At 52.5% G+C, this 19,601-nt stretch overlaps 5 protein-coding genes and 1 non-coding gene across 6 annotated transcripts; 1 reads left to right on the top strand and 5 right to left on the bottom strand.

Annotated features, from left to right (window-relative positions):
- Window positions 1-4,220: 4,220 nt before the first annotated feature.
- Window positions 4,221-4,307, bottom strand: BDZ83DRAFT_t126. The gene has a single exon. It is a non-coding gene; the product is annotated as a tRNA-Glu (tRNA).
- A 2,426-nt stretch (window positions 4,308-6,733) lies between these two features.
- BDZ83DRAFT_275097 (uncharacterized protein) lies at window positions 6,734-7,938 on the bottom strand. The gene is made up of 2 exons (XM_060502088.1): window positions 6,879-7,938; window positions 6,734-6,759 (listed from the first exon to the last, which is right to left on the bottom strand). Exon 1 carries the CDS (start codon window positions 7,696-7,698, stop codon window positions 6,985-6,987), a length of 714 nt encoding a protein of 237 aa, XP_060366039.1. The 5' UTR covers window positions 7,699-7,938; the 3' UTR covers window positions 6,734-6,759; window positions 6,879-6,984.
- Window positions 7,939-8,657: 719 nt separating this feature from the next.
- On the bottom strand, window positions 8,658-11,435 carry BDZ83DRAFT_617523 (hsp70-like protein). Its single transcript, XM_060508031.1, has 5 exons — window positions 11,015-11,435; window positions 10,830-10,902; window positions 10,639-10,750; window positions 9,092-10,580; window positions 8,658-9,035 (listed from the first exon to the last, which is right to left on the bottom strand). The coding sequence occupies exons 1-5, from the start codon at window positions 11,147-11,149 to the stop codon at window positions 8,850-8,852; spliced, it is 1,995 nt and encodes a 664-aa protein (XP_060366038.1). The 5' UTR covers window positions 11,150-11,435; the 3' UTR covers window positions 8,658-8,849.
- A 1,311-nt stretch (window positions 11,436-12,746) lies between these two features.
- BDZ83DRAFT_617517 (P-loop containing nucleoside triphosphate hydrolase protein) lies at window positions 12,747-15,921 on the bottom strand. The gene is made up of 3 exons (XM_060508030.1): window positions 15,355-15,921; window positions 14,309-14,506; window positions 12,747-14,256 (listed from the first exon to the last, which is right to left on the bottom strand). The coding sequence occupies exons 1-3, from the start codon at window positions 15,656-15,658 to the stop codon at window positions 13,052-13,054; spliced, it is 1,707 nt and encodes a 568-aa protein (XP_060366037.1). The 5' UTR covers window positions 15,659-15,921; the 3' UTR covers window positions 12,747-13,051.
- A 289-nt stretch (window positions 15,922-16,210) lies between these two features.
- On the top strand, window positions 16,211-18,100 carry BDZ83DRAFT_751225 (T-complex protein 1; the record flags this gene model as incomplete). The annotated part of the gene is made up of 5 exons (XM_060514025.1): window positions 16,211-16,220; window positions 16,279-16,296; window positions 16,356-16,404; window positions 16,468-17,584; window positions 17,639-18,100. The coding sequence occupies 5 exons, from the start codon at window positions 16,211-16,213 to the stop codon at window positions 18,098-18,100; spliced, it is 1,656 nt and encodes a 551-aa protein (XP_060366036.1).
- Window positions 18,101-18,126: 26 nt separating this feature from the next.
- On the bottom strand, window positions 18,127-19,161 carry BDZ83DRAFT_650806 (histidine phosphatase superfamily; the record flags this gene model as incomplete). The annotated part of the gene is made up of 3 exons (XM_060510403.1): window positions 18,127-18,136; window positions 18,268-18,484; window positions 18,594-19,161. 3 exons carry the CDS (start codon window positions 19,159-19,161, stop codon window positions 18,127-18,129), a joined length of 795 nt encoding a protein of 264 aa, XP_060366035.1.
- Window positions 19,162-19,601: the final 440 nt, after the last annotated feature.

Below are 19,601 nucleotides of genomic sequence, written 5' to 3'. Positions count from 1 at the left end.
GCAAACCACTGCTTGGATATGAAATGTGAGACCAAAGGGCAGAAAAGATCCGAAAAGAAAAAAAGGGCGCGACTCGGGCGGGTGTACTGCGAGCCAGACACATGTTTTCTTCTTCCCATCATCGAGTCTTTTCAAGCGGAGTTTGGATAATCCAATGGCGGCTATCATGACGCAGACTACCATCATCTCTTATCAGTGTAATTATCCTCCCCCCACCCCGGGCCGCATGTTCCAAACGAAGCTCTCACGTGGTCTGGTGAGTAATGCTATTCCATCCTTTTACAACATTGTACTTTGGTTTTTTATATTTTGCTTGCATTTGTTCATAGTGATACCAGACCAATCTTTCGGAAAATAAATTAGTCATAATATCAACTTTGAACTTCTGTGAGAATTGGTACACAAACACAAAACGTATTTGATATATTCGTCCTTAACTATGAGATCATTGAAAATACTGATTACCGCCCGGGTAGTCCATCCCGCCCGCGAAACTTCACGATAGCGGCGGATAGCCGGGGGTTCCATTTTCTCTGCCCAAAGGCTGTTCCCAATCGAGACAACGCAGGCGCGCTACGTACGGAGTGAACTCCCGCCGGCTGGCTGCTGCACATCACTTGCCCAAGTGGACAGTATTAAACGGAGGCCGAAAACAGCCGAGTCCATAGTATCGTGCCATTCAAAATGGGACGGGGAATCGCATGAACGGTGAAGAAGCAATTGCCAAAAAAAAAAAAAAAATTCGGAACGACAACCCCTTCCGACCCCAAAACAATCCCCGTTTTTGTTTATTTATTTTTCTGCCCTTTGGTTATTTTCCCCCTTCTTTGCTTGTTCTCGGCGCCCGAACGGTTCGGCGTGCTCCGTAGATTAATTGGGGCCAAGCTTTCTTTCCCCAAGGAACCTTACCAAAAGGTATCCCAACTCTTTTGCACAGCCACCACGTGAGTTGACAAAAAACTTGAAAACTGGATAACGATAGCTTATCGGGTATTCTAAGACTATCCTTAAGTGTAAAACGTGGAGCATACCCTCTCAAAGGTACGTTACCCGATTGTTTGTGCCGAGTTTCCCTGAGACGTCCCCGACAAAGGATCCTTTGAGAAAGTTGGGAATTTTTTACAATGGGGACGGTGACATGGTGAGTGACAGACAATAGGGGCTGGTGGAGGGGGGAGGGGGGGCGCGCTCCATCGATCTATCGGTCGAGTCGGACGAGTCGGAGGAGTCCCACCGTCTAGACGGTACCTTGCACTAGAGAGATTCAGCGTCCAGCGCGAGAGAAAGAAAAAAAACAATACTGCGTAGGTAACGGACCGAACCCCGTTTTTAGCCCCCCCCCCCCCCAGCTGCTCAAAAGCCAAAGACAGAGTTGTACCTGACCTTAGTGCTTAGTTTATGGAGAGCTACACTACTGGAGCCGCTTGGGGGGGGGGCATAAAGAGGGTGGGTGTGTGAGCCCACATCTTTTATGCAACGTTTAGTTCCAAATTATGGGGACGAGTATTCCGTATTAGAAGTTGAGCGCGCACACGGTGTGGTCAGTGACCACACTCTCTTTTTTTTTTTCGATTTTTCGCTCGCCGTTCGATACGAAGGGATCGGCCGTTGGAGGTGTGGACCTTGGGCCTTGGACCACTGGAAGGGGAACCAGGGGGGAGTGAGAGGGGACAAAGGAAAACCGTTGGTTGGCCGGCGAAACATGGTTCGCTGGAAAAAAACGGGATTCATCCATACATAGCACAAAGAAGGGCAGACCATCCGTACCAGTAACTTTTTTTGGACTACGGGACTACCAATGAGGCCAATTATCTGGACGATTCAGTTATGACAATGCTTGGGAGAAGTTTGAAAATACGGATTCCGGTACTGCCCAGAGACGGAGGCGAAAAGAGAGACGGGCTTGGCAGGCTGAGTGGTCAATGGTAAGGTACTCCGTAGAGTCGTAGATTAGGGGGTGGGATGGGCTCTGCGCGGGCTGCGCGGACGACGCGCGCTGTGCGTTCGGGACGCGAGGCGGCGATACCTAAGGTTACTCAGGTAGAGAGAGAAAGAGAGATAAGACATGCATAAGATAAAGGCACATATTCTGCACCGCAAAGTCCAGGTAGAAATCTTGCTTTGCTACCCTTTTATGCAGCTCTGAGACCTTTGATTTTTAATCTTTTTTTTTTTTTCACATCATGTAATGCAGATGCAGATGCAAATGCCCAAGAACAAGAACAAGCGCCCGCCATTGGAAGCGATGTGATGACATTCGATCCCCTCGCCACTAAAGCAAGGCAAGATCTTGACGGGTGATCACTGCCAATGGACCACTGACCACTGGGTGGACTGCCAGGCTGGGACGTCTGTATGTCTAAGACCTTCTAAATTTCTTTCTTTCTGTGAAAAAATACTCGGACTCCTGCTTGTCTGACTGGTTGATGGGATCACACTCACTGCAAAGGCCTCGGCAGATGAGTGTCTCTGGGACTCGGGGAGATGGGGGGAGGGGGGGGGAAATAGAGAGCGGCATGCGGGTGTCCTCAATAGGCTTGGCGCTTGCAATCACGGCGCGACGGGCTCGACCACCACCAACCGGCAACCAGCAGTCTCCCTTACTTCTAGACATGACTTTTCTTTTTGTTTCTTGAGAGACATGTGTGTGTCTACACAAGCTGAACTGTAAGGCAGAAAAGAGTTGTGTGCCGCGTGATTCATACTGTTCCTTTGATTCCTTATAGTGATTGGGAAGGGGGGGCACAATGCTTCCTGTTCGCGCTGGCCTTTCAAACTTCTTCGTGGGGAAGGTGTCACGATGCAACCTCCACAACCAGCGTGTCATCCAACGAACAAAGCATGCTCGAACTTGCCGCTATCGAGCGCGCTCGAGCTCTTCTATCTAATCTGCGGGGGGGTTCACTTTCACGTTTCATTGGGTGTCCGGTGTCCCTCCAGACTTTCGGACCCTCGGAAACGAAAGCAAACAGAAACGAAGATCGCTATTTTTTTGCTGATCCTACTACCTCATGATAAGGTACAATACAGTAATCCTGTCTGAAAGATGGGGATGAATGGGTCAATGGGAGAGGGATGCTCGAGCCCTCGACGATCTTTGCTCAGGTGCCGGGTCATATTCGGCCCCTCGTCCTGTCAAAGTCCAGAGGGCCAAGAGACGTTCATTCATTGACCTAGTCGTTATGGGAGTACGGAGTACCGGATACGCTTCACCCTTGCAGAGTTCCCTTGCAGTTGGAGTCCCCTCAAGCAGAGCTTCCGACGAAAATGTCTCTGGATGGGTCGATGGACACCGCTTTGCTTAATTCCCTCTCAGAAAGTTCGAGACTGATGGTAATGTGGTATTCTTACAAGGGAATCTATTTTTGAATAAACGAAAAAAGAGCCCAACGTCGATCGCCTCCCGCTCCAGCCCGGACATTTTTCTTTCTCAATCCTACCGATGCAGCATGCTAACACTCTCTCATCGCTTCCCTCATCTCGCGTGGACCGCGTGGTGTGGATTTTGCGTAATTGTTTTATTGCTTTCCATATCGCATTTCATTCCTTCCACCTGTATTCAATATTTTTACCGAACAGAGAGTAATCTGCCTTACGGCCGGGAATTCAAATCTTGGTCCGTGAGGACCCGGTAAAGGCCACGAGGATCGGCATGTGGGACCTTGGGATTCTGGGAAGGGGACGACGCATGTCTCATCGCCTTCATTTGACAGTGACATGAAGGTCTTGGTCATTGCTTATTCTCCTTCTGTCTCTGGCCTCTGCTGCTCGAGGCGAGACTTTGGTTCTCGGGTAGAGGACCGCATGCGTCTCTGGGTCGAGATGTAGAGACATGCATGCCGCGCAGGATTCGCCCTGTGGGCGACCCGTCGCGACGAGGCTGACTTGGCTTGGGCATCTTTTGTTTTTTTTTGCCAGTGTCCAGAATTTGCCAGGCACCTTGCGACGACGACCCAACGTTAGAATGAGGCTTTTCCGTGCGCTTCCATGTGTCTCGTCCCAATCTATCACCGCCATATCGACATCGTCGCTTGTGGGGGAGTTGGAGGTTAGAGTTTTGAATTCTAAGCGGTTCGTCCGAAGAATGGGGATTTACTCTTTGCCTATTCTCCATGGTCATTGAGCAGTATTCAGACGAATTTGGCAAATATGGAGTTGAAACAAAGAAAAACGAACAAGAAGGCAGAAGGAGCGATCTAATTGCCAAAATTTACAAAAGATTCCGAAACCGAGAATCGAACTCGGGGCTATGCCTAACCTCTCACAGAGATGAGAGGGCATCATGTTGGCCACTACACCATATCGGATGTTGCTGACAGGGAAGGTAAATTGTTCTCTCAGGTATCTTCCCAGATCCGCTAGCGCACGTGACAAGCGCAGCAACACTACACATCAGATTCAAGCCTCCCTTTTGGGAGGGGAAGTGCCAGGAAATGAAGTAGTCTAAGAAATCCAAGGCTCAATCATACTTCGCTCTCCAGTGCGGTGCCACTTGAAGGTACCGTGCTCTGGGCCCGTCGTCTCGATAAAGTTCTGTGGAATGCTGAGATATGGGTTACGAGAGAGCCGCGTGTACGACCTCGTTTACGGATACGTGATCCGGGCTACGGCACATGTGTGCCACGTCCCCCAGTTTTCAAGGTTTTGATCTTAGTTGATTTGTTGCGATTAGGTTGAACACAGTTTACACCAGATCGGAATGCTGGATGATGGGTTTGGGAGCGGTTGCTCCCGCCGCTTCCTCGTGCCTCCCGAGAGGGAGAATGCTGTCTACCGAGGAATGCGGAACAGCACTAGAGATATGTTCTCGGAGACTTAGATTTCTGGGCTTATCCTAACTTCTTCTTGTTTTTGGAGGTGGTTTGGAGATCTCCAATGCACTTCCGCATCAGCATCTGATTTTCTGCCGTAATAAATGGCGATATAAAATCTCGACATGCATTTTGGGACCCGACCCATATTAACCGCTCATTGCCACGGGTTCTCAGCACTTATATTGCAGACACAGTTCATGCAGAGTATTTTGTCACACCACCAGTTCCTTCTGTTTCTCCAATCTAATCCCTTCCGACCCGTTATCCTCTTCCCAGTCCCGTTCCCTACGATTATCGCGGCTGAAACCGCATCTCCATCCTCAAGAACCATCAACGTGTCAGCGCTCTCATAACCGCCCAGTGAAACTGTCTCCAAGTGAATCGAAGTCTCATACACGTCGGAGTGGATTCATCAATAACCATTCCTGCTGCCATGACGGAAGACCTTGTGATCTGGTCCCTTCGTCTACGCATACCACTTACGCACCTCAAAGCAGCTTTGACAGCATGTGGTCGCCCTAAAGAACATGGTGACCTCGCGGCCATATTCCTTTGAGCGATCTAGTCTACTATCGTTATCCCCAAACTGTGTTCCGAGGCCAACCGACCAGACAAGATCGATGCGAGAACCCGTTTCATTCGGTTGCGCTTGTACACCGCCTCCCTCCACCGTTGGCGATACCGTCCATGGGCAAAGAGTCTCTACAACACATCGTCTTGAGCAGATGTGCAGCCTTTGCAGTTGGGACCTGTATAGCTGCTGACTCTCTTTCGTCCCTGTCCGACACCCGTTTCTCATCCATCCACGGCACCGGTCCGGAACATCCATGTCCTCGACGGGGAAAGAAGGACGATGGCTGCTAGATCACAAGAGCACGAAAAGAACAGACTGGTGTTTCCCGCGTCATCCAAGACCACACGCCTTCCTGCCAAAGCACCGCTTCGTTCTCTGAACCGGATCCTGGGTTTGCTATCGCTGTCAAGTCAAGCCAATAGATGGCCTTCTTACCTAGAAGGCATACTTATCTAGGAAGCCCAGCATCTTTCATCGTTCCGTAACTCTGGAATGGGATCCCATCTTCAAAAGACACACAGACAAGCTCGAAAAAGGACGGACGGAAACGTGAGCTCTAAGAAATGGACGCTATCGAGGTCAAATTGCACTTCTCTTTGCTTCCGATTATATATTTATCTCCTTCAGAGCGGCTATCCATGAGAGCATGGCCGAAAATACGGAGCAACTGGGAAAACAGACTTGCCCGCCAACGATCAAAGGTGCTATCGTTGTTCTGCATATGCTCTTGAAGACACTTGTCTCCTCAGTCTCTACCTAGAAGAAGTAGTCGCTTTCACGATCAGCTCATCTCCAGGATACTGTTCCGAAGCATGCCCGGCCCTCGATAGCCAAGGTCGAAGAGAACAGCACTCGAGAACTGTAACCAAAAATGGAGGATCCGTAGATCATCAATCATATGCGCTTTGTCAAGCTAGCCCAGGACATCCATCACGATGTTTGGCCTATTGGTATTGGAGTAAGATGCAATCCACCAAAGTCGAGAAAGGATCCGGCCACATACCATTTCATGACACGCAAAACCCAACTCTCTACCCCCTCCGTATGAAACTATTGTGAGGAACGACAGGGGTTCCCGGTCCGCGAACGAGGCGTTCCCGACAAAGATGAGACGACACGAGCCTCTTGCCTTTTCGTCTGGTCTTTTTTGTCCAAGGTTTAAGCCGAGCTTTTAACAATGGGATGCCTCCTCGCTCTGCCCAGGCTTTGATCATCAAGAAGTATGAGACTGTACGTTCTCCCCAGGCCAGCGGTTGCAGCTCCAGTTGAGCAAATGTGTTTTGAACAGCATCCTCATGTCGATGGCATCGTGCTGAGTAGGGAATCAAAGCTCCACCAAGACGCCTGGATCAACTATACAAACAATTGTGTCTAAAGAGAAAAACTGTCAGACCGAGACACATTAAATTCGGCACGCACACCAGTTGAATGATCATGGGTACCAGATGATGGGTTGATTGTAAAAAACAAAAAGGTATATTAAACCATACAAAGGCATCCCTCGCTCTGGCTCCCTCCCCATCAACTTTTCCCCGCGTCGGATTGGGCCTCCTTCTACTTCCTTCAATCCTCCTAGGTGAGGGCAAATGAGTAAAATCACGTGTGCGGTACGATGTCGTATATGTGCGTACACGCAGCACCAAGAAGTTTCTCTTCCTTCCTCCCCTTTCTCCCCCCCTTTCTCAGATAGTGCAAAAAACAGTGACACCCCCCTCGGCAGCCCCATTCTGCGTCATCTGGATATACGTCGCGGGCGGACTGCTGCTGCCCGCGGGACAGTTCCACTGGTTCTTGAACGCCGCCGGCAACGGTCCGCCGCTGATGGACTTTTTCGCTCCCGTGCAGTACGTGTTGCGGATGGCCTGCCGGCAGGGGTTCGGGCACGTCTCGTCGCAGGACTCTGGGTTGGGCTTGGGAATGGGCTCCGGGAGGGCGAGGGCGGCGGCGGCGGCGGCGAAGAGGAAGATGGCGGGGAGTTGCATTGTGAGCTGTTGTGTGGTTTGTTGTGTAGTTGAAAGTGGTGAAAGGGCTGGGTTGTAGATGTAGGTTGGGTGTACTATTGGTTAAATGCGAGAGAGTGTTTGTGAACGAGTGACCGAGCGACTGTAAGTGTGATAGAGAGACAGAGTGGGATAGAGACAGTGAGAACACGAGTGATAGGAGGGTTGACCTATAGCTATAAGTTACCTTATATACTATACTTCTTCTACTTAAGCTATATTCGTATATCAAAATCGTATACGGATACACGGCAACATCAGAATGCCGCCACGTCTCGCTGCGCAGAAAGTACAGAGTAAACCGAGTCATTCAAAACTGCCTCACTTCCTATCCAACTCTATCCAAGTACGCATTTGCGCCATGACCCTCTCCTCCCGGAGTTAACGAGCAAAGAACAGACCTGTGAGATAGCCGTCGTTACAGTGTCGAGTCATTCAAAACCATCTCATATTGAATACAATAACAAGCAAAAGCCAGTTCCACCCAGTGGCCCTACGCAGCAGGAGGCTCCGTCCAGGCGGGTTGGGTAGGAATAAGCTTTTCCCTGGGAACCCGAAGTCTCGTCTCCATCTCATCTTACTTGGTAGTCAGGTCCCCCGGGTTTCGAGTAGACAGTTCGTCTCAACCTAGTACGCTTCGCTGCCAAGTACATCTCCCTTCTTCTACTGCGGAGGGCTTCTACGGAGTTTCAGCCGCCCTCTGGCGGGGAGGTAGGGGGGAGTAGTCCAGGACTCCAGATTGGGACTTGGCCATCCAAAAAAGTGTCCGTACAGGAAGGATAACCCCATTATGTTTCCGAAAAAAAAAGATGACCCGCCTCGAAAACGCTGTCTACACCACAGACTCACCGAAAGCGAGACTTCACTGAATCTGACTAGATTCTACAAGAAAGCACCGTGGTCGATGCGAGGGGCCATCAAGAATCGACAAAGACCTATGGGCCAATCAAGCCGTCTGTTTTTGTGTGAGTCCCTCAGCTGAGACCCAAACTGCATGCCCCAGATTTCTTGCGGCCGGCCATCCCGCATACGCAGAAGGGAGACTCCACAAGGTAAGTAAAATCAAGTTGCGCTCATCTTGCTGGGGTGTCCCACGGCAAGTGTGAGATGGATGACTGCAAGGAAGGATCGAATCCTGTCACTAGATGCCGGATACATACTTCATCATCGTATGTGGAAACTCAAGATACGGGTACAAGAGTATTTACACCATGTAGTCAAGAAGCTGGGCCATTCAATAGTTCACGAGAGCACCCTTCTCGGTCATAATCACACGAGAACAAAACATGTGTTCAAGAGGTCTCATTTATGCGTTGTATACTTTACACAATGGTGGAGTCATGCTCCATGCTGCCGACGCCGATTAACCTGCCAACACCAGAGACGAAAAATTGCATGGAATCTTTGGGTACTGTCTCTTTTGAATCCCGAAACGAAGCAACAAGAACAAATCTATGGAATTTAGAGCTCGTCGTGGGAGGGGGGCTCGTCCTCGCCACCAGCGCCACCGGCGCCCTGGTACATCTTGGAGGTGATGGGGTAGGCGACGTTGGACAGCTTCTCCTTCTGCTCCTCGAAGTCCTCAGTGTTGGCAGTGGCGCCGTTCTCCTCAAGCCAGTCGGTGGTCTCCTTGACAGCCTCAAGGATCTGGAAATCATGTTAGTAATCTGTCGATACACGGCAAAAGGCTTGTGGCAACTTACAGTCTCCTTGTCCTCGTCGTCAATCTTGCCACCGAGACCCTCGTCGTCGTTGACCTGGTTCTTCAGGGAGAAAGCGTAGTTCTCAAGACCGTTGCGAGCCTCAATGCGCTCACGGGTGGCCTTGTCCTCCTCGGCGTACTTCTCAGCCTCGGCGACCATGCGGTCAATCTCATCCTGGGTGAGACGACCCTTGTCGTTGGTAATGGTGATGGACTCCTGCTTGCCAGTGCCCTTGTCATGGGCAGAGACCTTGAGAATTCCATTGGCATCGAGCTCGAAAGAGACCTCGATCTGGGGAACGCCACGGGGCGCGGGAGGGATGCCGGTGAGCTCGAACTTGCCGAGAAGGTTGTTGTCCTTGGTAAGGGAACGCTCACCCTCGTAAACCTGGATGAGAACGACGGGCTGGTTGTCGGCGGCGGTGGAGAAGATCTGGCTCTTGCGGGTGGGGATGGGGGTGTTGCGCTGGATAAGCTTGGTCATGACACCTCCAGTGGTCTCGATACCGAGAGTCAAGGGGTTGACGTCCATGAGGACGATGTCCTCAGTACCCTCCTCACCGGAAAGGACACCGGCCTGAACGGCGGCACCGAAAGCGACGGCCTCATCGGGGTTGATACCCTTGGAAGCCTTCTTTCCGCTGAAGTACTCCTCAATGAGGTTGACAACCTTGGGAATACGGGTAGAGCCACCAACGAGAACAATGTCGTCAACATCCTCCTTCTTGACCTTGGCGTCCTTGAGCACCTGCTCAACGGGCTTGAGGGTCTTCTTGAAAAGATCCATGTTGAGCTCCTCGAACTTGGCGCGGGTAAGGGTCTCGGAGAAGTCCTTGCCCTCGAAGAAGGCCTCTATTTCAATGCGAGTGGACATCTGGGAAGAGAGAGTACGCTTCGCCTTCTCGGCCTCACGCTTGAGCTTACCCATGGCCTTGAGGTCCTTGGTGATGTCGACGCTGTTCTTCTTATTGTAGGACTTGGCGAAGAAGTTGATGATACGCTGGTCGAAATCCTCACCACCCAAGTGGGTGTCACCGGCGGTAGCAAGAACCTCGAAGACACCCTGGTCGATGGACAGAAGGGAAACATCGAAAGTACCGCCACCAAGGTCGTAGACGATGATCTGGCGCTCACCCTCGGTCTTGTCAAGACCGTAGGCGATGGCGGCGGCGGTGGGCTCGTTGACAATGCGGAGAACGTTAAGTCCGGCAATGACACCAGCATCCTTGGTGGCCTGGCGCTGGTTGTCGTTGAAGTAGGCGGGGACAGTGACGACGGCGTGGGTAACCTTCTTGCCAAGGTAGGCCTCGGCGACCTCCTTCATCTTGCCCAAGATCATGGCGGAAACCTCCTCGGGGGTGAAGCGCTTGGCGGAGCCAGAAACCTCAACCTCGACGACGGGCTTGCCATCCTTCTCGATGACCTTGTAGGGGAAGTGCTTGATGTCGGACTGAACGGCCTTGTCGGAGAACTTCTGGCCAATCATACGCCTGAAAGAGTGATTAGCAATGTTATCTCGAACGGTCGACGGTCGGGGTAGGAGCTCACTTGATATCGAAGATGGTGTTGGTGGGGTTAGCGGCGGCCTGGTTCTTGGCGGCGTCACCGACGAGTCTCTCCTCCTCGGTGAATGCGACGTAAGACGGGGTGATACGGTTTCCTATGAAGCAGAAAAGTCAGAACAATTGTTGGAATCGGGGGATCGGAGCAGGAGCTGCCGCGACCGTGATAAGACTTACCCTGGTCGTTGACGAGAATCTCAACCTTGCCCTTCTGCATCACACCGACGCAAGAGTAGGTAGTTCCAAGATCCTAGAGGTTGGGAGTTAGAAAGGAGGTCGAATTTATTTGAATCCGTTGGCGACAGAAGAAGGGCCGACAAAGGGCGCAATCGTCGCCAGGGAAGCTAGGAGGTGTAACTTACGATACCGATGACAGTTCCGTAGCTCTCAGTGTCCTGAGCCTGGGCAGTCTGAACGAAAGCCAGGGGGGAGAAGAGGAGAGCCATCCAGGCCAAAAGGCCGAAGCCCAAGGCCATCGAGTTTCTGGATCTCGACATTGTATTTTTTTGGCGGTGCTGTGAAGCTCCCCTGTGTAGTATTGAAATAGCTCTTTGTACCTCGATAGATGGTGTCGGGGGAAAAAAGAAAGGAGAAAAAAACGTCAAAGACGCGCTGATGAGAGGAGGGTTTTTGGATTCCCTTCTACTATTTACACACCCAATCGAGTTGAGGTGGCTTTGGCAGTGGTGAATTGGGAGAGGTAAAGTGTCGGCGGTGGAAAGGAAGAGCTGCCGCCTTTATGAATGCCTTCTCCAAAAAAAAGTCGAGGTGTCCAGATTGCACAAAAGGCCAGATTTCACGTTGCGAGGCGCCACACGTGACAGGGGTCTCTTCCTTTTGGGGTGTGGGTGTCACTGGTGGATCCTCACTGTGTGGATCCTTGGTGCAGCCGTACTTTATTTGGTGCCTTTACCTATGGAAGGCACCAACTAAACGTAGCAGGTGAGCAGTAAGGTACCTTAATGCACTGCTGCTCGGCAGATGAAGACACCCAAGGTTGGGATGGCAGGCAGGAATTAGGTGCTCGGGGGACACATCTCCGTTGCAGCAGGACAGTGAGCATGTACCGTGCGAGGTTTCTCCCCGAGCCACGGGAGTCAAGGTGCGCGCGCCTCACCGCTGCCGCTGCCTGCCGTCCGCGCTGGGGTCATTCCTTTCTGCCCCACCAAGGCTGCGATTCTGGAGATTTCGATTACTGGTGGTCCCCCCTGGACGTTTGGCACTTTGGGACCTCGAACGTGGCCTTTCTGTTCGCTTTGCTTCCACAGCTTCGGTTGAGTTCTGTACCGCAGTGTGACAGACTTCAAAGGCACCTTGTGTGTTTGTTCATCTCCATTGCAAGTGACTCACGATCCAGCAAAAATCACCTTACTTGCCCCAAAGGTGGGAGGCAATGAACTTGGCCACTTCCCTTACAATCCTACTTAGGTGACATCTAATTGCTTCTTGGTAGCCTTGCAGTGTCCTCTACCTACCTATCCAGTGGTGTACATATCTCATTCAACCTCCAAAGCAGCTCGGAAAGGAACAGAGTGGCCTCAAACCAACCGGTCCAATCCCCCGTTCATCTCGATCTCGGAGAGAGCCATGCGCACCCCTCCCCTTTCGAGAATATTCCCACCACTGGCCTACCTACAGCCTGCGGGGGGGAGGGGAAAAAAGGAGGAGCGCGGCAATACGGTAAGCGGAAGGTGCTAATTCGTAGGTAAGGCGAGGCGACAAGGCAAGGTACGCGACACTTTACCTCACTTAAGGTGCTCTAAGCAGTGCCATCCCGTCTTTCGCCCTGAGATGAGGGGGGGCCACGGGGGGCTGCAAGCCGTAAAGAGGGGGGAGCATGCAGGGGTTGAGCTTTGGCTGCTGGCCCATGCTCTCCCGAGGCGCGCGTGGGCACGACGGCGTCATTTCCGTCGCTCCAGCCAGATGGGGCCATGTCAATCTGTCAATTTGGCCTCTTGAAGAGGCAAGATACCATAGAAGATCATGACAGATTCAACTGCCCAAGACCCTCAGAACAGTACAAAGAGTCACTTATTGAGTCACTGGCCTCCAAAGAAGGAAGGAGGATTATAAAGTGAGCGTTGTCAGCTTGATTCGCAAAATAGCACAAGCATAATCAAGGATCCGTGGTGCTCGGAAACTGTTCATTTCGCATCTACGAATCTCTAAGTTATCAATTAGGCACGCCCCCATTGGCTGCGCTTCAACTAGAGTTGCAGCCAACTCTATTTTCAGCACACCCAACTGACCCCAACTCTAATCGAGCCTCAATGCCAGCGCCGCCTCTCGTAACCTAACTCGCACGCCATGCATGGGAATATCTCGTTTCGGTCGTCAAGTGCCCACCACCTGCTATATACGAACTCGCGTCACGTTGCTTCTTTCGATTCTGCACCGTTTCATTCCAACAGCCCTGCCGCGATTGTCTCGCCGCCACTGCGCAGCACAACTCGCTGCCCAGCCTCCAACGGCACTTTCGAGTCAAGCTTGACAACGACCCGCGCAACCTTGCCTGGCTGCACGATCCTGGGGTTCTTCTTTACCGTCGCTCCCGTCAACTTATCCAGTACGGCCGGAATGACCTCCACTCTTCCAGCCGCATGCAGACGACCACGGTGGACATCCACTGGCATGGGCATCAAGTGGTCGAAGGCCAGCACCTTCATTGTCAGCCTATCGCTCGTCTCAATGGGGGCCGCCTTGGTGCTGATGATATCGCCCACGCGTACGTGAATCGGGTCGATGCCGTAAAGGCCGATATTGACGTTCTGTCCCGCAACGGCCCATTCTTGTACGTCGGCGTCTACCTCGATCGATCGTATTGAGGCAGACTCTCCGCTTGGTTGCACAATCAATGCTTCGCCGTTTTGTACTGTGCCCGATTCTATCCGGCCAGCTACAGTGAGTTGACTTTGCTGCGATCTGTAGATTTCCGAGATCGACATTCGGAAAGGCTTCTCAATCGCTCTCGCCATTGGATCAGAGTCTTCCAATGCCTCGATGAGTGTCGGGCCAGTGTACCATGACAGACCCTCATCGGCTGGCTTCTCCACCAAATTGGCACCGCTGAGTCCAGATATGGGTACGAAGGTGACGTTCTTGAGTATGAAGCCGTTGCCTTTCATGAAGCCGGTGACCTGCTCTGAGATTTCATCAAAGCGATCCTTTGACCATCCAACCATGTCCAGCTTATTCACAGCGACGATGACTCGCTGGACGCCCAGACTTCTCAGGAGCAGAGCATGCTCTCTTGTCTGGCCCTTCAAGCCCTTCTCGAAAGCTCCGGTGTTGGCGTCGATGACGAGAATAGCAAAGTCTGCCTGACTTGCTCCAGCAATCATGTTTGGGACAAAGTCCCGATGACCAGGGGCGTCGAGAATCGTAAACCGTGTCTTTTCCGTCTCAAACATATTCGTGGCGATGTCGATAGTCACACCACGCTCTCGCTCCTCCTCTCGCTGATCCATGACCCAGGCAAGAGCGAATGACGCCTTTCCAATCTTCTCGCCCTGGCGTCGATAACGATCAATCAGATGTTGCTCGATGTACTTCAACTCCAAGAGCAATCTGCCCATCAACGTGCTCTTGCCAGCATCCACGTGTCCTATTGGGTATTAGTTGTATGCTGGGGCGAAGAAGGGTACAGTTTCACTTACCAACTACAACAAAGCTGGCGCTTCTCTTGTTCTCGCTCTTTGCGAACTCCTTCACAACATCCAGCTTTTTGTTCTTCGGTGCTGCTGAGTCGTCGAGTTGAAGTTGTTTCATCTCGGAGTTGGGGGTTTGTGAGCCAGTTGACTTGGCCACCGCTTTTTTGCTTGCGCTCTTGGCGGCAGCGTCGAACTTGGAGCCCGCTAGAGATTATTAGAGTCAGCATCTTACTGTGTCTTCGCGAATCGCGAACCTTTCGCCTGAGCAGCGAGCACGACATCGTCAGGGCTTGGTTGAGAGAAAGCACTGGGTACATAGGCGGAAGAGTCCATGTACGGCAAGGAGTACGTCTGAGAGGCGGCGGCAGTATCTTGAGCAGGTCCGAACAGGGTCTGAGCAAAGGCAGATGGTCTTGTAGACGGGACCACGAAGCAGTCATCCTCGGTTTTCTTCCGATCCTCGGCAGAAAGTTCGTTGGCCGTGTCGACATCCATACTGACTGCTCCAGAAGCTGCATCGGCCTGCTGAGAGGGTGAGGCTGATTTTGAGGTCTGAGTCCTTGCGGTGGAATCTTCTGCCAACTTTTGTCGCTTCGCTAGTATGCTCAACCCGCCTCTCTGGTTCTCCTTGGACGATTCATCGATGGCAAGGGTTGACATCCTCTTCTCGGCTCGATCAACCTTGTCGTCTGTCTTGTTCACCTCGGTCGTCTTCTTCTTCCGTGCTGCAGCAAGGGCCTGAAGTTTTGATAGCTTTGGACCATCACCGCCGCCCAGAAGCCCCCCAGGAAGGGAGCGAGGGGGGACAAAGACGGCTTGTCGGCTCTTGGGAACGTTCATCCATGAAATGCCGTGAAAGTAAGAAGCAGGGGAGAGTGGCACCACCCTGGGAACTGGATATGTCGAAGCTGATGCAATGCCGTAACTCGTAATCTTGTCGTCCATGCCTCCGCAACCAAACCCGTCTGCTGCCGAAACGCTCAACTTCTGGTACTGCCGCCACCCCTCCGGGAATCCTGCCCTCACATGACTTTAGAAGAAAATGAACTTACCATCTTTGATTTTCTTCTCCTGCTTGGGCGCTGGTGGAGGTGCGATGAATTTCTTCTGTAGATAAGACACCGTCTTCTCGATGTCGTAATAGTAGTGCCACAGCGACTCTTGAATTTGCTGCACAGTCACTTTGTCGGCATCAGGACCAAGGGTGCTCTGCACTGTCGCAGTTCCTATCGCCATGGCCTCACGATCCTCTGCGCTAAGTTGATCAGCCTCTCCCTCCTCTTCGTAATCATCGCCCTCGAATTCGTCGAGGGCCTCCTCATAGTCGAGGTTGCGTACTGCCTGGTGGCGCGACATCTCGACGCAGTTGATGTAGGTGAGCTTGGTGTTCTTATGGGTGGGGTGGTGTGAGGGGATGTCGCAGAACCCGAGCTTTTATGATGAGAAAATGAGAAGAATATGGGTGGTATGTGATATTCTGTGATTCATTCACTCGACATTGGGGGTTGAAGCTCTTTAACAACTGGATTTGCAGCTTTTCGGAGATGACGCTGTGGACTTGAGTTTGGTCATGGCCTGAAATGGCATGTGTGGGGCGCTTGGGGCGCTTGGGTCATGGCTACCGCAATAGCCATGGAGGGGCAACCACGTCCATGGCGGGGTACTTGCTGTTGCCTTCCAGGCCTTGCCAGGCGGTGAGCCGCCGGATTATCTGCACCCCGGCAACCGAAGCTTCTGGTCCCCCAGAATGGCAGGCACCACCAATTATTCAGAAATTTTGGTCCACCACGACCCGGTCCTTGGAGCTCAACCCCCCTCAACGCACGATACCTATCCTTCCCCCGGCGTCACTCCCAGTTGAATCGCACTACCCATCCAAAACCCCAGTGACGTGCGAAAACCTTCAACATGGCTATGAGTATGTGGTACCCGGCCCTTTGGTATTTATTCTTGCATGCAGCTGACTTCATGTCTAGACCTTGATATGGCCAATGGTAATTAATGCCACGATCCGAGCTTCGAGACCACATATACTAACGAAATGACACTGTAGCGGCCGTGATGAAGGACGAGCAAGGCCGCCCCTTCATCGTTGTCAGAGAGTAAGCTCGCCCTCTCTTGCCCCGGACCCCTGATAAGGAGGCCTAGGACTGATTGCCCCGCAGCCAAGGAAAGAAGAAGAGACAATATGGCAACGAAGCCGTCAAGAACCACATCCTCGCCGCCAGAACGGTCGCGAACATCGTCAAGACTTCCCTGGGTCCCCGCGGCCTCGACAAGATCCTCATCTCCCCCGATGGAGACATCACAGTTACAAACGACGGCGCCACGATTCTGCAACAGATGGAGATCTCAAACCACGTCGCTAAGCTGTTGGTGGAGCTTTCAAAGTCTCAAGATGACGAGATTGGTGATGGTACAACCGGTGTCGTCGTGCTTGCTGGTGCCCTCCTTGAGCAGGCGGCAGAGCTGATCGACAAGGGAATTCACCCCATCCGCATTGCGGACGGATACGACCAGGCTTGCGACATCGCCGTGTCGGAGCTTGACAAGATTTCAGATGTCATCGAGTTCAGCAAAGAAGAGACAGGAAACCTGCTGAAGGTTGCACGAACAAGTTTGGGCAGCAAGATTGTTTCCAAGGCGCACGACCAGTTCTCTCAGATCGCAGTGGATGCTGTCCTCTCCGTTGCCGACCTGGACCGGAGGGACGTTGACTTTGAGCTGATCAAGGTCGATGGCAAGGTCGGAGGAGCTTTGGAGGACACCATGCTCGTCAAGGGCGTCATTATCGACAAGGATTTCTCCCACCCCCAGATGCCTTCCGAAGTCAAGGACGCCAAGATCGCCATTCTTACCTGCGCCTTCGAGCCCCCTAAGCCCAAGACCAAGCACAAGCTTGACATCACCAGCGTCGAGGAGTACAAGAAGTTGCAGAGCTACGAACGCGAGAAGTTTATTGAGATGATTCAACAGATCAAGGATGCCGGTGCCAACTTGGCTCTTTGTCAGTGGGGTTTCGACGATGAGGCGAACCACCTGCTGCTCCAGAACGACCTGCCTGCCGTGCGGTGGGTTGGAGGACCGGAGATCGAGTTGGTGGCTATTGCGACAAACGGTCGTATCGTGCCGCGGTTCGAGGACCTCAAGCCCGAGAAGCTCGGAACTGCAGGTATCGTCAGAGAAATGACCTTTGGCACAACAAGAGAGAAGATGCTGGTCATCGAGGAGTGCGCCAACACCCGCGCGGTGACCGTCTTTGTGCGCGGTAGCAACAAGATGGTGCGTTCCTGACAAAATACTTGAAATTGACCATAAGCTAACCCCGTACATCAGATCATCGACGAGGCGAAGCGCTCCCTCCACGATGCCTTGTGTGTCGTGCGCAACCTTGTCAAGGACAACCGCGTAGTCTACGGTGGTGGTGCTGCCGAGATCGCCTGCTCATTGGCAGTCGAGGACGCCGCCGCCAAGACGCCTGGCCTTGAGCAATACGCCATGCGCGGATTTGCCGAGGCTCTCGACGCCGTCCCGATGGCCCTGGCCGAGAACAGTGGTCTCAACCCCATCGCGACGCTGGCAGACATCAAGAGTCAGCAGGTCAAGGCCGGCCCTGGAGTCCGTGGCAAGCTCGGTGTCGACTGCATGCAGCGCGGCAGCAATGATATGAAGGATGCGTTTGTCATTGACCCCCTTATCAGTAAGAAGCAGCAACTCCAGCTCGCGACGCAATTATGCCGTATGGTCCTGAAGGTTAACAACGTCATTGTTGCTGGGTCCGGGGAGGAAGACTTTTAAAAGTTTATAAAACGGTAAAAAAGGTTCTAGATAGGTCTATGGTGTTTGGGATTATACCAAGCTGTGTACTATGCAAATAGAGAGGCCCCCACAATGTCGAGACCATGATTTCTGTCCTCTCATGCATCAAACTGTCTAGTGCTCGCCCTACCCATCTTGCCACTTACTGCATCCAGCCTCTCTCGGGGCTGTACTTGAGATACGGCTCCATCTCACGATAGAAGGTCTGGCGGAGCTCGGCCTGCTGTTCAGGCGTCGGGCGGGTATCCTCGCCCTTGCGACGCTGCCAGCTCTCCTGCGTCTCTTTGAGGAGAGCTTTGGGGTCCTGTCCCGTGGCGTCTGCGAATTCGTACGATCTGTACTCGGTGTTCTCCCAGCCAGTTGCTACGCTTAGAGTTAGTGCACGGCTCCTGTCTCATTCAATCCATGTCATTGGGGATCATAGAAGATATTCAAGAAACAAATGAAGAATCTCGAAAAAGAGACAACGTACCCTTCTTGGGAGCAATCCCATACCAATCATCCGTCAAAAAGTGCAAGATACCGCCGTGCGTGACAACCACGACCTGCGCGTCCCCCTGCACATTTCCGCCCACGAGCTCCCTCAGCGCCCTCCTCGCTTCGGCGGACCTCGCCTCCAGCTTCTCCAGCGTCGGCTCCCATTTCGAGTTGGGGCTGGCCTTGTCGATCCAGTCCTCGGGTACCCTGCTGAAATCCACGCGGCCGGCGAATTCCGCCTCAATGTCCTTGACGGCGGATCCGGTGTCGCAGGGCGCGTCGGAGACTTCTTGTACCTCGGGGAGGGCGAGGACCTTGAGAGAGGAGCCAGCAGAGTCAGAGGCGGAGTCGGAACCGAAGCCTAGGAGACAGGTGTAGAGGGTCCGGCGGAGGGGGCTGGCGACGAGGTGGGTGATGCGGTCGTGGTGGGGGAAGGCGGCGCGGAGGTCGGCGCACTGCTGTTTGCCCTTCTCTGTGAGGAGGGGGTCGCGGAGGGCTTCATTTTCGAGGGAGAGGTTGTGGAAGCCTTGTGCGTGGCGGACGAGGTGGATTTGGACGGGCATTTTGTTGTTTTTTTTTTGGGGGGGGGAGGGGGGGATGGTTGATTTTCTATGAGTCTTCGTCAAGGTAAGGTATAATGACGATGAGCTTGAGATGAATTGGCGGGGTGGCGGGGTAGGTTGTTTGTGTGTATGCTGTTACACAAAGTCTTTGATTCTAGTGAAAACAGAAGAAAAAAAGTTGTTTGTGGTCTAATTGAATCTCTAGATTTCACAATGAAGGTGGGAAACACGGGTTTTCAACAGATGTTCGGATGGTTCACGATCCAATTATATATAAACAAGAGCTCTAGCTAGTTGAGAGGATGAGCTACGTAATGCGTCCCTCCCCCCAATTCTCGGGAAAGTTTCCTTGTTTGGTGTGGGTGGGCAACCCGGCGGAGGAAACGGGAAAGTCTGTCAAGTCTGCGTCTAGAAATGACTCAGATGAACCGCCCTTTACC

This window comes from Colletotrichum acutatum (genome assembly GCF_030867785.1).
Source record: "Colletotrichum acutatum strain CBS 112980 chromosome Unknown BDZ83scaffold_36, whole genome shotgun sequence".
Classification (NCBI taxonomy): domain Eukaryota; kingdom Fungi; phylum Ascomycota; class Sordariomycetes; order Glomerellales; family Glomerellaceae; genus Colletotrichum; species Colletotrichum acutatum.
This window is presented reverse-complemented; position numbering and strand designations above follow the sequence as displayed.